The sequence below is a fragment of the Mizuhopecten yessoensis genome, unplaced genomic scaffold (genome assembly GCF_002113885.1).
Source record: "Mizuhopecten yessoensis strain PY_sf001 unplaced genomic scaffold, ASM211388v2 scaffold6383, whole genome shotgun sequence".
Taxonomy (NCBI): Eukaryota; Metazoa; Mollusca; class Bivalvia; order Pectinida; family Pectinidae; genus Mizuhopecten; species Mizuhopecten yessoensis.
Genome location: NW_018406522.1, coordinates 238,451 through 255,344, shown reverse-complemented (window position 1 = coordinate 255,344; position 16,894 = coordinate 238,451). Strand labels below are relative to the sequence as shown.

The 16,894-nt window shown below is 37.5% G+C and overlaps 1 protein-coding gene across 8 annotated transcripts in view; it reads right to left on the bottom strand.

Annotated features, from left to right (window-relative positions):
• Nucleotides 1-16,894, bottom strand: part of LOC110452087 (myb-like protein A) — an 89,087-nt gene that overhangs the window by 3,458 nt on the left and 68,735 nt on the right. For 7 of the 8 annotated variants that reach the window (XM_021500374.1, XM_021500376.1, XM_021500370.1 and 4 more), the window contains 4 exons: nucleotides 10,209-10,353; nucleotides 5,502-5,611; nucleotides 3,698-3,805; nucleotides 106-3,024 (listed from right to left, as the gene is read on the bottom strand). In XM_021500374.1, the coding sequence (XP_021356049.1) occupies nucleotides 106-3,024; nucleotides 3,698-3,805; nucleotides 5,502-5,611; nucleotides 10,209-10,353 (3,282 nt within the window). Of the gene's footprint in view, nucleotides 1-105; nucleotides 3,025-3,697; nucleotides 3,806-5,501; nucleotides 5,612-10,208; nucleotides 10,354-14,725; nucleotides 15,310-16,894 lie in introns of all 8 variants that reach the window. The other variant, XM_021500371.1, reaches the window with a different exon arrangement.

Sequence of the window (16,894 nt, the reverse complement as noted above, 5' to 3'; positions counted from 1 at the left end):
CAGTAATTTGAATATATAGGATGTTGAAAAATGTCTTTAATTTAACCTGACAAACACATAGAAGGTCATGATCAGAAAACAGTACAGTAATTTCTAACAGCTCACCTCTATGATTATGTCCCCTTTGCAGAGCTCTCCAACATCACAGTACTGGTTGAGTTGCCTAGAAACATCAGCTACGGCTACCATGGTAAAGGAAACAATATTGGTGGGAATTTTCACCGGTTTAAATGCACTGCCAGGTCCACCCAACTGTGCATACTTCCCCTGAGGTGAAACGGGAAGAGAGTTGTCTTTCTTTGGCAATTTGCGTAGCACAGGTAGAGCAACAGAGCACTCACACAATCTCAAGTTATTAAAAAACACTGATTTGTCTTCAATGGTAATGCGGACGGAGGCCAGATCATGTGACTGAAGAATCTGGAAAAGACATGGCATACTGACATATTTACTGCTATCTTCCTCAGATCTTGTATTGAACTTGAAGTTGCCAGGCAATGTATCATAATGTGATGCCGCCGGATGTGTACCTTTCGCTTTCATAGGTCGTGTCACAGTTGAGTGACCCGGCTGGCCAGCTGAGCTATTATGCTGCTGTACACGTGTGTGCTTCAAGTTCAAGCTCAGGGCATTTACAGGGTAATCCATAATCCTGGGTGGTTCACTTTTAGGCGATATAATTGATCTCGGTGACCTTTGCCTTTCTGACCTTGGTGACCTCTGCCGCTCTGACCTGGGTGACCTTGATCTGTAGTCTGTCACAGTGTCTTTACCTTGGTGAGCCGAGGGCTCTCTGTTCCTGAGAAACGGGTTACCACCCTGTTGACTGGGACGATTCTGACTGTCTTGTATCGTTTTAAAATGTCCCTGATAAACACCATTATTGCTGTTAGTAGAAGGAGGTATTACTTTTGTGACATTGTTCCAAGCAGACACCGGTTTAAAGTGATCTGGGGGTGATGTCATAGAATTATACACTTTCTGTGCAGGTGAAATCCGGCGATTTGCTGGAGAACTCACAGAATTTGGACCTCTTTGCACTTGTGAAACATGGCGATTGGTCGGTGAATTGACAGAATTATGCACCCTTTGAGTAAGTGACACCTGTTGATTTGTTGGTGAACTTATAGAGTTATGCCCCCTTTGAGCAGGTGACACATGTTGATTTGTTGGTGAACTTACAGAGTTATGCCCCCTTTGAGCAGGTGACACATGTCGATTTGTTGGAGAAATTACAGAGTTATGCCCCCTTTGAGCAGGTGACACATGTTGATTTGGCAACACAAAATTCTGTCCCATGTTACTTTTTACGCCCTGTCTGTTTGGCGGAGACACAACAGATTTATTTCCCCTTGGTGGTGATGAAATAGAGTTGCGTCCCCTTGTCCCAGATGATGCCTGGTTGTATGAATTGTCCGTCCTTGGTGCCCTATTCACTGGGACAGCATTGTAGACAGACAGGTTACCCATGGCAGTTGGGGGACTGCCTGCACCATAAGACACTGGCCTGACCCCAGGGTCAAGGTCACCATTTGAGACTGATCTCATCACTGAAGAATGTCTTCTGTTTTGCTCGTAAGCTTTAGTGTTTAATTTGCTGTCACTGTTGTTTGCACTAGGGAAGGGAGGAGCGTTTACTTTGGTAGGACTACTGGTGGCGTTAGGGGGACTGAAGGGTGAGTTAAAGTCGACAGTCTCCCTTTGACTGGTAGAGTCACGCCTATGACTACCACCGTAGCCTTTCCCATTGGAGTACAAGCTCTGGGCAAACTTTTGTAGACTTTTTGAATAAGAGGATGAAGAATACACATCGTTTTCAGGATCATTGGTAGAATAGCCCGAATCTGCCGTACTACTGACTGAGGTCACTGTTGTTACTCCAGATTCACCTCTCACACTAGAGGGCATCGTAGCGTAATGTCCACCCTCATAGTCAGATGTATCTAAAGTCTGATTGCTACGCTTATCAACAGGTGCTGATGCCCTGTTTTCCGATATATTCTCCAACTTGCCATTTTGACTCTCTTTCGGCTGTGACGATTTTGGTGAGGAGTTTGGTGATTGCGAGTCTAGAAGGTCTGATACTTCACGGTCAGACGGCGTGCCACTGACGCGTTTTGATTGGTCACTGGTGGACTGGGGTGTGTTAACAGACTGACGGGACGAAGACCCACTCATACTGCTGTGTACGTTGATACGCTGTCTCACCATTTCCGTGTAATGTTTCTTCTTCTCAGACACATCGCTTCCTCTTGGCACTAAGGGAAGTGAGCGACGTGGCTTGGCTGGAGGCACAACACTATTCACATTAGCCTCACTTTTACTGATGACCGATTCTTTGTTATTTGCAATATTTTCCTTTACCTCCTTTTTTGTATCCGTTTTAGAATTTAGTAACTTGCACTTAATATCCTCTGGTGATTTGGTGGTGTCCTTGGGCAGTGTGAATGCCTGTTTCATACCTGCTACATGCTGAGAACTTTCGTATTTTCGCTGCCCAACAAGAGACAGTGTCAAACCTGTTGTCAAGTCACCAAGACTGTGTGCCCTTGACACCTGGTCAGACAGAGGCTCTTCCTCCTTAATGTCAGCCTCCCTCCGAACTGGCCTATACAACTCATCACTTTTTAATGCACAACTTTCATCTACGCTGTCTTTCTCGAACATCCGTGACGGCTTCGAATGGGAATAAATATCATTATGACTACTATACATGCGATTGCCATTAGTCAATTTCTTATTATTGTTTATCTCCCTTGCACCATAGTTTTGTGTCCTGTGATTTGATTGGCCATCCCTTTGCCTGTACTGTGACTGTGAATGAGACAGGGTACTGGATTGGTAGGATCGTTCCGACATGACCTCTGACCTCCAGTCGTCTGGTTCGTCTCTCCAGTGGTTCTCCTTCTCTGAGGTATTCATCAGCACGTTGTTGTTGGAGTGATCGGCTATACCGTTGGACAGCTGTAGATTTAGGTTGTCCTCCGTCGACACCTGCTGGAGATCGGACTGTTTCCTCCGCATCTATGTAACACAACAGATTAAAATCGTTGCAAGTTTTACTCAATCAATCGTGAATATTCAACAGTACACTTTATCGTTCTTTATAATGAGACCTAGATGAACATAACAATAACTGTAGTTAACATCAATAAGCCCTGCATGCCTGGTAATAAGCCTACCTGTATCTAAGGCAATAAGCCTACCTGTATCTAAGGCATTAAGCCTACCTGTATCTAAGGCAATAAGTCTACCTGTTTCTAAGGCAATAAGCCTACCTGTATCTAAGGCAATAAGCCTACCTGTATCTAAGGTAATAAGCCTACCTGTATCTAAGGCAATTAAGTATGAAATGCCAATGCTATGTCACTGTCACGTAATAAGCTAACTCCCTGCCTTCAGTCAGAGATTTTATATCTGCCATTTAAGCTGATCGCAGGATAAATATGGAGTGGAAATTCTTAAAACTGTTCTTGTTTAAAGTAAAAGAGTAAATTTTCATTTTTTTGACTCTATATCTTTCACATCGTTTAAAGTACACGAATTTCTGTATTGTCCTTGGCTATATATCCATAGTGTCAATACCTACCTGCGTGCATATATCCTATTTCATGTAGATTTTACTATGGAGAATATATATGCTTTACTTTGTTTTTTGGCAGCTACCTATGATGCCTATAGGAGCTATCATACATACCCTATACTTTGCGTGTCGGCGGCCATCGCTATGGTAAGTTCCGTCCAACTGTTTGTACAGGTTGGAGTCGGACACACTCAGATTAGCCCAGCTCTGTGACTTCAGCATCTACAGGTGAAAATTTAAAAGATAAGATAGTATACAGGTAAAACAAAACATAATCAACAGGTAAGATTATCTTATTTCTATGTAATTCATGGTCGGGAAAGGTGTACGCAAACAAGGTATCTTATCTGATCCTATTGTATTACTTACCGCCATAAAGTTTGTTAAAGTGATTACAGGTAAAATAGTAATATTACAGGTGAGACGGAACTGAGTCACAGATAAAACTCAAATATCTTGCTACATTCTGAGAGAGTTTGACAAATTAAAATATGTAGGACGTCACAGAATCGACATCACAAATCAGGAAATCTGACATATTACACACAATACATCAGACAGAGTCAGATCTACTCCATATTCTCTTGTCTCGTGGACGTTTTAGCGATAACTCTGACACAATGCATATTTTACATCATTTCGTACATTACTCTCACTGATTCGTCCCAGGGAAGCACAAAACATTTATGTTTTAAAATAATAACCTCCATCTCCGACACAAAACTATGCATACAAAGTAAATTAAGGTCACATTAAAAATCAGAGATAAAATTAAATAGAAAAATGATATCTGCATGTTAAAATAGTAAAATAAATAAATAAAGGTTATGCACTCTAAAGGAGGATGTCTTATAACGACTTATGTAAACAGTGAAACTCATCAGAAAAGATTCCACTTAACACTGAGTGAAATAGACAGTGGATTACCATGGCAACCTCCTCAAACTGTCTTCTTTTTTCTTGAAAATCTCGCATCATTTCTATTTACATTTGTCTAGCCTTGCATAACCTGAACATATTCACAGATTAGTTAATGCTGAGATCGACTTATATGTAGAAAAACAGGAAAAACTTATCTTATAAAATCGCCAGTGTACATGATATCTAAGGATAAAGTATTACCTTCTTGCTTGTCATGGTGTACATGATCCAGATATATGGTTTTGATAGTACAAGTAAAACAGTCAGTTAATTTTAGCATGGTATCCCACTAAAACTACATCAGTTCACCTGAATGAGACTTTCTCTATTAAACCACCTGATTACCTTACCAGACAGGTGAATTTAATTAGTCAATAATTCCAATTAGTACTCAGGGCGAATAATAAGGGGGGTTATTATCTCTTCACACCAATTAAAGATGTCATAGTTGGGTAGCGAACTGTCTCACACCAATTAACTCGGACCAAGTTTTCTTTATAGAGGTCTAGCCCAGTCAGTCCAATTACCCCTAATAACTTTAATTAGATAATTAGTTTCTCACACCTTCTCTTAGAAGCTAACCAGACCTGGTGCGAAAAATATTACACCTATTACTGGAAGGTACAATCTGTCTCAAAGTGTGAAGTATGGGTAGCTTAACACCCTGTAAACATACTATTTCTTTTGTTATCTACTGAAAGTAAGTATTGAAATGCAAAACAAATCTTAACCTCAATTGACTGTAGTGTCTTTATATTTTCAAGTTTAATTTAAGTGATCAACTCAACAAGTTCAGCAAAATGACTTCAGGATTGAGAAAATGGTTGGTAATTTAGCTTGCTTAAAAAAAATGTCAAATAAAAAGATAAGATAGATATCGGGCATCTAATTAACATACCTGTTTAGCACCTGACCTTATTAATCAACATACCTGTTTAGCACCTGACCTTATTAATTAACATACCTATTTAGCACCTGACCTTATTCATTAACATACCTGTTTAGCACCTGACTTTGGTTTCTTTATCAGCATCAAACATTTATTGTTAGCATCTTTTTTCTCCAGTTCATTCAGAACAACATCATCATCTCGTAGGAAGGAGTGAACTGAAATATAAAAGGGATAAGTTTAATAATGGACATAATCAACAGAGATTATTGTAACTTCCAATACTCAACACCGACATTGTTGATTACAGTATCATGTCACAGTCGATAAAAACACTGATTATCGTCTCAGGCCAAGTCAGATCACTAATGTGATACTGTATTCCACATTAAATCAAACCATTTTATTCACTAACTGAACGGAAATCAATTTACATACCAACATCTAGTAACTTCATTAATTACTCTTAAATATGCATGCATTTTATTACCTGGTAGTAATAAAACCTTATAGCATAAGAATTGCCATGTTTTATGTGTGTTATAAATTTGGCTAAAACTGAACCATTTTTAGGAGAGTTGTTTGCACAGAAACTTAAAAATAACCAATTAGAATTGTATAACCTCATTAATTATGCATAAATATCACATTGGTTAGCAAACTTAGTCTGTGATCAAATTTGGGTGAAATCACGCAATTTCTCCGACTCTAAGTGTAACATAGGGACAGTGGGTCCAGATAGTTTTCTAGACTAATGGAGCTTACATTGAAGAGGTGCAATTGTAAATAGATATTATACATCATAATTTTTATAACAACTTTCTCACTTTTTTTATAAGTGTCAGAATGTTCAACGACTGAGATTGGCAAGATATAGAACATGTTCCATTTAATCATATAAAATTTCAATAATACAGTATATAAATATAAAAATAAATTATCTGATCTTTTATAGAAATAAATATTATTCTGAATCAATGAAATAACAGCTTCTTCAATTTAAAAGACAACTATACAACATTTTATATTAATTAATTGATAAACACTATCAGATGAAATTGTTTGGAAAATTGGATAAAAACCAAAACTTTATCAAATATGGACAAACATGTCCCCAAAAATTGAAAACTTAGATAAATGAGATTAAGATAAAAATACAAACTCACAGATTTCATCTTCAATATTAAGGATATTCAGTTTAAGTTCCAGAATTTTTTTCCAGCACATATTCTCCATTTTGTACTAGGTAGGTTTTGTCGTGTGTGTGTGTGGATGTCAAAGTATATCGTATATAGGTTTGAGTATATTGCTATCACAGATCTATCGACAGATAAAAATCAGATATATCATTGGAGCACGGGCCAACAAAGTAACAGCTGGAAATAAGAGGGTAGGGTGGGGACCACGGTCCTGTAAAAAATAGATATTAAGATTTTAATCGACTGTAAAATGTCCTATGGCCGAAAAACCAACAAATGTGGGTTATTTTTATTGGTAGCGTGAAAAAGTGTTATTGATTTGTACACATGCATTCCTTTTACCATTTATTTGATGTTTTTTAAAATTTAAATTTCTTTCCAATCTTTGATTTAAATGAAATTCCTATCCAAGTGCCCCTTTTGTTGTATTTTAAAAATATTCAAAGTTCTTGTTTCCACGAGACAAAGAAGAACCAAGGGAGGTCAGCTATTGAGAATAACAGTAAGATAACAGGCTAGGTACTTCAGTTATATAACAAATAACATCCAATCTATCGGTGGCCAGATACTGTCAGGTATGTCTCCGAACAAAGCAAGTCCCTTTGACAGATTTTAACCAAATAGACTTTCTTTTCACTGTTAATCCAACCCCAATCAAGGATGACAGTTGAAAAACAAACATTTCATTTATCGTTTGACAGATTTAGAATTATTAAAAAAATACTGTCTGCGGTTTGTTTAGGATATTTGCATTGGCAAGCTTCCACTAGTAAGACAATTTTGTTCGTTATTGTAAGGTAGAAATGTTTATAATTCACCCCAGTAGGTCTCAGTTCAATTTAATTTACCACAGCGGGAACTTAAAACAAATACTAAAACTATGCAACTCTCAATGTGATTGTACACCATGGCTGGCGGACTGTTTGAGCGATCAACCCCCTGAGAAACATATACACCAATGTGGGATCGTGTACAGTTAACCTCGGGGCTCCACACGATACGCTCAACACACGACGTCAGATTATTTCCCATTCTTTTGTCTTTGTTGGGAAATCAGGTGTCAGGTTTCCATATTTTAGAGATATATTAATAGTTAATAGACATATTTTATTGCACGACACACATTGACCATGTGTCAACAATACGTAGGAACGTGAGGTCTCATAATCGGGAATGAGACAGCTTTTTTTCAATAACATTGACAAAATTAAAAGAAAATTTAAAGGCCTCATGCCAGATTGTGTCAACTTTTATCACGTTTATGAAACTTATCAAACTAAAATCATTCAAACCTGAACTCTGGGGTCTTATCTTATATACCTCGTTATTACTATATTAGATTAATTACAAACACGAATATATAATGTTTATTTCGTACTATTAGACAGATAGACAACATCAGGTGTCTATATAACCCTATCAAATACGTTGGACCTGTCCAGTTCATAGGATGGAGGAGTCCATTTTAAATATCAGGGGGTGGGATAAGAAAGACATTTATCATTTCTCTAAAGTGTCTGTCTGCATGTATATTATCGTGTCAGAATATAAATATGAACTTGAATTGACACATTGTTTCAATTTTTCAGATAAAGATTTAAATATGAAATTTTGTCCGGAATGATATTTATATACACACGTTTTTTTGGTGCGTGGGAATAGACGTGATATGAAGTTATGACAGGCTGTTTTGTGTGTACTATAACCGCGTATTATTAACAGTTAATCAACTGCATTAGACCTGCTAAAGTCCCTGTACTATTATTTAGTACACACGATATTCAACTTTATAGAAGTGCACCATCCCTTTTAAACAGAAGCGTACAATTTTTACTCATTCAGCGTCTTAGACGGACAAGCAGATTTTAAATTGGGAATAGTGAAAATTTTCAATATTTGCAATGGAAAGATAGATCCGGCTAATGGCTAGGGCTTGGGGCAAAGACACTATATATTTATTATGCTAATATTAAAGGGCAGTGAAATTTCTTTATTTTTCTTGTCAGAAATCAAGTCTTGATTAATAAATATTAATAAATAAATCAACATCATATATAACTTCTGACCATTAAAAGCATTCATCAATTTGATCTCAAAAGAATTTTTGTTGATTCAATAGTACAGACTCATGCCAAGTGAACAATTTGTATTGACTGTGAGGTAAGAAATCCCGATTACGTAGTACACTATATATTTTTTTTTAATAAGGTCAGTTGTGTTTCACTTCAGTGCTAATTAAGTTGGATATGGTACAATATGGAGGATATAATTGAAAATAATTGAATAATGATACCATTTAATTAAATCTTTAACCCTTTCACCCATATGTAACTTTAGTAGACTCTACCATGCATTGATCTGGGTGAGTCCATTATGGTCTACAGTGGAGAAAGGTTTAAACTGGAAATGGTTATCTTCTAAGTAATAAATCGTGTGAAACAGCTGAAACCTTTTATCTTATGACTGGGGTAAAATGAAACAATTAAAATAATTTACTACATGATAAATAATGTGAGGAACTAAATATCTTCCATTTAATGTTTTATACTGTGTAAGAAAAGTGTCAGGTTAAACCGTTAAACAAGGTTTATAAGTAACATTTTAGTCGTATATTGCTGGGTATAAATTGCACCTAAAATTTTGCCTCCAATATGTCAAATATGACCAATATAAGCAATACCTCTCACACCTAGGGGTCAGACAACTGATATCTAGGATACCAGTGAGATTTGTAACCGCTAAAACAGTTTGATGGTGTTAGAGAAGTCTAGCTGATCACAAGGCAATCGCAGTTATCTCCCTTTGACCAGCTAGGATTAAAACCAGGCGGAACCACTTGTAAATAAAAACCAAAAGTTTACCAATCTAGAAAGTCCACCTGTTAATTAATACCAAAAGTCTACCTGTCTAAAAAGACCAACTGTTAATAAATATCAAAAGTCTGTGTAGAAAGACCACTTGAGATTTATGCTAGATTTTATTTACTGGAAATCTTAAAAAGAAATTATCCAGAGAAAAAAAAAAATATTGCTAAAAAACACTTATTTAAGTCTGTCAAGTTTATTAAGCTAGGTTAAAACTGGAAAATATTTAATGAAGAGATGTGAAAATTATTTCTGGAATATTTCAACCTTTCCGCAAAAACTTCAAAGTCAGTGTTTTGGACAAATAAAAATCAAGGGCAGGTTGAGGGTCTGCGGGGCCAAGTGGTTAAGGCATATCTGACGTTCTGCTACCACTAGCCGTCCACCACTGGGTCGTGGGTTTGAGGCCTACATGGGGCAGTTGCCAGGTACTGGCCGTAGGTCGGTGGTTTTTCTCCGGGAACTCCGGCTTTCCTCCACCACCAAAACCTGGCATGTTCATAAAATGACCATAGCTGTTAATAGGACGTAAAACACAAACAAACCAAACCAAACCAAACCAATGGTGTGTACAGTTGTCCTAACAACGATCAATTTCAAAAGTGAATGGGACCAGACCAGGCTTCAAATAGTTTGAATGTTATAGCAATGCTCTCCCATATATCGCCGATCTGGTCACAAGTCATTGCGCCAGGACAAAACAACAGATAGCAGGACTACCTAGGTATTATAAAAGTATGAACACAACTCACCGTGCCCAAAACTGGAGGCGATGGTCAGTGCATGCTTGGTCGTCTTCTTGTTGCGTTTGTCTGGTGTGGTAGGTGCGAGTAAGATGCTGGACTTGACTTTACTGGTTCGCTCGCCTTGTGACACGAGGATACTTCCACACTGAACCTGTAAAACACAAATCATTGTGAAAGTAAGTAACATGTTAATACAACAAGCTATTTAGATACTTAAGTAAATCTAAAAGTCTGTGTCTCAACTACAGTAAAATATAATCCATGGATCATTGTGACCAATTCAAATTCATAAGTCAATGGTGCAGTAAAATACAATTCGAGCTCATTTTAAGAGTCTGTGTCTCCACTACGGTAAAATACAATCCATGATTCAGAATGTTGTAAAACACTACCTCAGATCTGAATTCAATATGACATTATGTATTACTGTAAGAAGTTTTCAGGCACATCCATATGTCATCACTACAATGTGAAAGTCAGATGAAGACAAATTCTAAATACATTCAAGGGGATGGTCTGAATGTGACAATATCCAACAGAATCATCTTTAATGGGTGTAGACACATGAAGTTAAGGTTACAAACATTTTGGCGGCAGCTGCTTTCAATACTTCCTAATTAACAAGTTTCTACCTCAGGAGTGTTCTATCTGTGTGTAGACAAGAAGTAAAATGTGTGAGATGGCAAAATTATGGTCAGGAAGCCAAGAGACATATGTCAAAGGTCAGAAACAGAAAGGTGTTTAACGACAAATGTTAGAAATAACAGGAAGCTCCAGAGACAGTGTCAATGGCCAGATACAGAAAGCTGCTCAAAGACATGGGTCAAACTAGAACACTGAGAGATCAGCAAGAACAAGAAGCTCCAGAGACAGTGTCAATGGCCAGATACAGAAAGCTGCTCAAAGACATAGGTCAAACTAGAACACTGACAGATCGGCAAGAACAGGAAGCTCCAGAAACAGTGTCAATGGCCAGAAACAGAAAGCTGCTCAAAGACATAGGTCAAACTAGAACACTGACAGATCAGCAAGAACAAGAAGCTTCAGAAACAGTGTCAATGGCCAGAAACAGAAAGCTGCTCAAAGACATAGGTCAAACTAGAACACTGACAGATCGGCAAGAACAGGAAGCTCCAGAGACAGTGTCAATGGTCAGATACAGAAAGCTGCTCAAAGACATACGTCAAACTAGAACACTGAGAGATCGGCAAGAACAGGAAGCTCCAGAAACAGTGTCAATGGTCAGAAACAGAAAGGTGCTCAAAGACATAGGTCAAACTAGAACACTGACAGATCAGCAAGAACAAGAAGCTTCAGAAACAGTGTCAATGGCCAGATACAGAAAGCTGCTCAAAGACATAGGTCAAACTAGAACACTGAGAGATCGGCAAGAACAAGAAGCTCCAGAAACAGTGTCAATATGGCCAGAGACAGAAAGCTGCTCAAAGACATTGGTCAAACTAGAACACTGACAGATCAGCAAAGTCCCACCATCTGCCTAACTGTATCCCCAATGGTCTTTTTTAAAGTAACAGTGACCTTCAACTTAGATTATTTTCAAACCCCATTTGCAAATTACCCTCCTAGAATCAGACAATTTAATTTCAACCCCCACACCAAATATCAACCTCCTCCAATCTAAAACCTTTACCGTACTACAACTCCCGAACCAAATCAAATATCAATCTTTCTGCCTGGGACTGCTGGTATTTCAGCCCCAAAACCAAATATCAACATTCTATTATACTTAAAAAAAAAAAAAAATGAAATGAAAACAAAGTTTTTGAAGTTCAACCTTCTCAGTTTAACCTAAGTTATATATATTTTCTGTGGTAATAATGTATGACCTTGTGTGTAGCCTCTGTTTGAAGGTTAAATGAAGGGTATGTTGACATTCTCCCCACATCTCAACCAACCTGCAGACTGTGACATTGGGCCTCCATTATCAAGTAACATCAAATTCCACCCTGATGAATAGGCTTATGAATATTTACAACACAAGTACGAACAGAACCACTACTCCGACCGATCAGAGTTCCCAACAGACAATATTAGGTTCTGATGTGACCATGTCCATACAGTATGCATGATTGAGTTGGTAACCTAATTGAATGCTGACAAACATGTATAAACTAGAGAACACCTACATAAAATCGGCCACTTGATTCTGTCCAGAGTATAGGATTTGAATAAAAAATAGCACAGCTGACAAGCAGAGTATATGACCGCCAGCACAAAAAACAAATGATCATGACATTTTACATTTGATCAGCGAATAATGACAGAGAAAACAGATATTAAGCCTTTCACCCCTATGTAACTTTAGTAAACTCTTCCATGCTTTGATCTGGACGAGTCCATTATGGTCTACAGTGCATGGTGAAAGGGTTAAATGAAATGAAATTAAAAGCTGTCTTAATGGTCGTAAATGCAGAAGCCGTTATAAAAGTACAAATGTGCTGGAGAATGAAATATGTGACTTTTGTATCATCACTACTATTTACTTTTAACTTCAAATCGACAAAATATGATTACCGCTGAATATGAAATCCTTGTATTCCTGCACATTACGAATAGTTGTAGCAATAATTTAATATACAGTGTAACTTGAAGATGATGGACAAAAGCATGCGTCTTATAAGAATATACTGTGAAATATGTTTACAGTTCTTGCGAACAGTTTTAATTATCACATCCAAAATTGACTCAGTAGGGGAGAGGAAACTGTTGGGAGAAATTTGAAATTCAACCAAATGCCATGGCGAATGAAAAAAATAATTGTTTACAGTTCTTCAAAACAATTTTAATTATCACATCGCATAATTGACTCGGCAGGGTTGTTGTTGTTGTTATTGTGTTGTTGATGTTGTTGTTATTGTTATTGTGTTGTTGTTGTTGTTGTTGTTGTCTTGTTGTTGTTGTTGTGTCTGGGGAAAGATGGTAGTTGGTGGTTTCGGGGGGGAATATACAAACTATTCGTGATTTTGTGGGCGTGGAGTAAATAGGAACACATAGAGTACCACACATCTTTGTCTTGTTCTCATGATTAACGACAAAACTACAGCATTAAACAGACCATATCAAACATCAAAGGTATCATACCCCTCTATACTGTTGTGGCAGGAATTTCTCTACAGTAATTTAAAATTATCAGGCTAGTCCACGGAAATAAAATTCAGAAATGACGAAACAAAGTTTCAATGCCAGAAAAGAAATTAGATTTGTAATTTTCTAGACGTTTTGAGCTACGTGTTTCCAGACTGCAGAGAGGAAGGATTGGGGAGGGATACAGTAACACTGTACTGTATAATCACCGCCATGTGTGGGAAGTATAACCAGCCGAAAACCACATGGCGTAATTCATTGTTTTAAAATGTTAGAAAAATCCAAATATAACGATTAATTTCCCTATCAGAATGTGAAGTATGATTCACGCTGAGACTGATAAAGGGAGAAGTTCTCTCAGACAAAACCGCTGCCAACTTATAAGTTTGGTTCAAAACGTATTTAATTTTCCAAACAGATTCATCAAATTATTTACATGTAACATATAATGGCAGCTGCCAAAAATTCTTCTTTGTATCTTAATTAGAGTATGTTTTTCAAAAACACAGAGATTCTTTTATAATTTGTTGAAAACTGTGTAAATGGAATAGTAAGAGGCGGCTTATGAAATGCCATAAAAATCATCTTTCGAATTTGTTTTTAACTTGTTTTTGTGATAAACATCCTGGAACAATCGGAGAAGACAGCTGATGTTGGCACCAGTGTAAATCTACTGACGGGGATAGATTAGGACAATATCAAATGGTAATAAACCTTTAGTATTGGGGTTAATACACAGCGCCCTTATATCTAGGTAGAAGTACACGATACCTCAGAGAAAAGGCANGGGGGGGGGGGGGGGGGGGGGGGGGGAATCTCACATTGTAATAGTTGTTTGTATATTGATTTTATATAAAAATACTGGCATAGAACCTACACAATAAACTATTGTCCTAACATCTAGTAATTAAGTAACCTGACTGAACCTTTATGATATAATCCAGAATCCTGTATAAACAAGACCTACATCTCATGGTATACATTTCTGTCAACTTAACCTATGTAATCAGAAAACCTGTATAAACAGGAATTTCATCTAGGTCCCATTGTACATTAATTTCTAGTTGGGTGTCACAGTGGATAGCGTACATGCTTTTCAACAAGACATAAAAAGGTTAACGCAGGTTTTCTTCAGGTACTCCGGTTTTCTTCCAACATTACAATCCTCTTCATGCTTTTATCCGGGCCAAATTGTGTGAACCATATAAGATTGAAAAACTTGTTTAATACTTGTTATAAAATAAAGTTTGTTTGATAAATATAGAAAATATGATAACTATTTTTTTTCATTGATTACAGAGAAGACAGATTACTAGAATTTTCAGACGTCTTTGACCACCAACTCATTGGACTGGTTCAGTGTATCTGTTCTACTCTATACTAAGAAACACATGTACATCAATATCACTCCAACCTACCTGTTCTTCCTCCCATGAGGGAGTTCTGTTGGGTTCCGACTCTGACCTCGGCCGACCTGAGAGGTCGGGAGAAGATGTCTGGGGGTTGGGGTTTGCCGTGTATATTATCCAAACCATCGTGCCTCACCCCCAGAACTACAGACACCCAGGGGTGACGTCAATAACACTGTGGGGCGACGTCAACGACAACGTTAACGATAAGTATGATATCAAGAGAACTATGACACCAGCGGGCGACATCAACTGATATATCTCTAAATGTACCCAGAGAATGTGTCAAATGGTTTACACTACTACACCACAGCTTATGTCAGTGTAGAATTCCAACACATTAGTCATTGGTACCTCCCCACACTCATATCACAGACCCAAGGTATCCGATAATCTTTACTTTTCAAAGTGTCTCCACTTAATCACTTGATAAGGTTGTGAGATGTACATGACATCTAAAATCTCAGAATCTTCGGTTAAAGATACATGTGCAACCTTCGTATTTCCGTACGACTTTGTCTCATCCGGAGTCAGAATCGGCTGTGATTCCAATGTTGTGACACCTTCGTCGTGTAAGCCTGTCCTGGAAGCATCTGAAGGACATTAATTATTCAACACTCCAGAAGCTGAGTGTTAACCAACACAGAAACACATTCCTACCAACACACCGCTGTCTAGAAACACCTTTTTTTCAACATTTAATTAAACAAGATGAAGTCATCACTTTTACAGCAATTTAATACCCGTCTTATAATCAAAAACACTTGTGATACAAACTCTCCACAACATCAGAAATGGAGAACTTTGTACTTGACTAACCTCTCGAAATATGATCATTAAATATATAATCTACACGTACAACACTGAACAATATCCACAGAAATAATGAGTTTAGATCCAAAAAACTACCACAAAATCTGTCTCCTCCCCGATTCTGTACCCAGCAATGATCCCAGCATCCAAAAGTAATACAATCACGTACATAAACAAGACATTGATAACTAATGAATTCCATATAAGGATGTATCCATATTAGTACGTATGTTGTTTGTCCAAATGTGTGAAATGTCTAACTGTACCGAGTCAGACATACAAGTCCATCCACTTTAAATCTCACAACTCATACCAGTATGGATCAACATTTCAAAAATCAATATTATAGGTATTTATCCTTGACTTTCACAGCTGTCCACAACAAATTCTTGATTTGATTGTGAGTGAATATATAAATATATTGATCCAAATACAGACCGGCATTAAACTATCCCTCCTCTCGGTCACCCAAAACAAAATCTCCCGGCAAAACAGACTCTCAATCAATATCTGTCATAAACGACAATCATGCTCCGTGTGAAATGTTCATTATACAGAATCTACACATTTCGTTATCTCGATCAGTTAACTAGGACACCGACATAGACATCCCAACACAAAATCATGTGAAACCAGTAGCCTCATAGACAGTGGGTTAAACACTCTTCCATCTTAGAATACTGCGGAGTAGAAATCCAGAAAAAAATTCAGCAACGCCATCTTTTGCAGCCATAAATCGGTGCAACCATTGTTGTGTAAATTGTCCCGTCGACATGTCAATATAACGTCAATGTAACAATTATCTTGTGCTGCATGAGATGCCCTCCGGACTTCCAGTCATCTCACCGTCTGTATCCCCCATTCTCTGTCCTACTCTAAATACACAACCTTAATCCGTCAATACAACATATACTCACTACTAATCCTACACTTTATAACATCCTCACTTCTAATCCTACTTTATAGTACATCCTCTCACCTAATCCTACTTTATATAACATCCTAACACTTAATCCTAATTTATATATTACAACCTCAGTCCTAATCCTACCGCCTAAAATATTCTCACTCCTAATCCTACCGCCTAGAATATTCTCACTCCTAATCCTACCGCATAGAATATTCTCACTCCTAATCCTACCGCATAAAATGTTCTCACTCCTAATCCTACCACCTAGAATACTCACTCCTAATCCTACCACCTAGAATATTCTCACTCCTAATCCTACCACCTAGAATATTCTCACTCCTTATCATACTNCATTTCCATAGCCTTTATAAAACCACTTACAGGACTGTTTATGCCTGTTGACAATATCATGACACATGTTTAAATGTTTTTGTATAATGTTTTATAAACTGAAC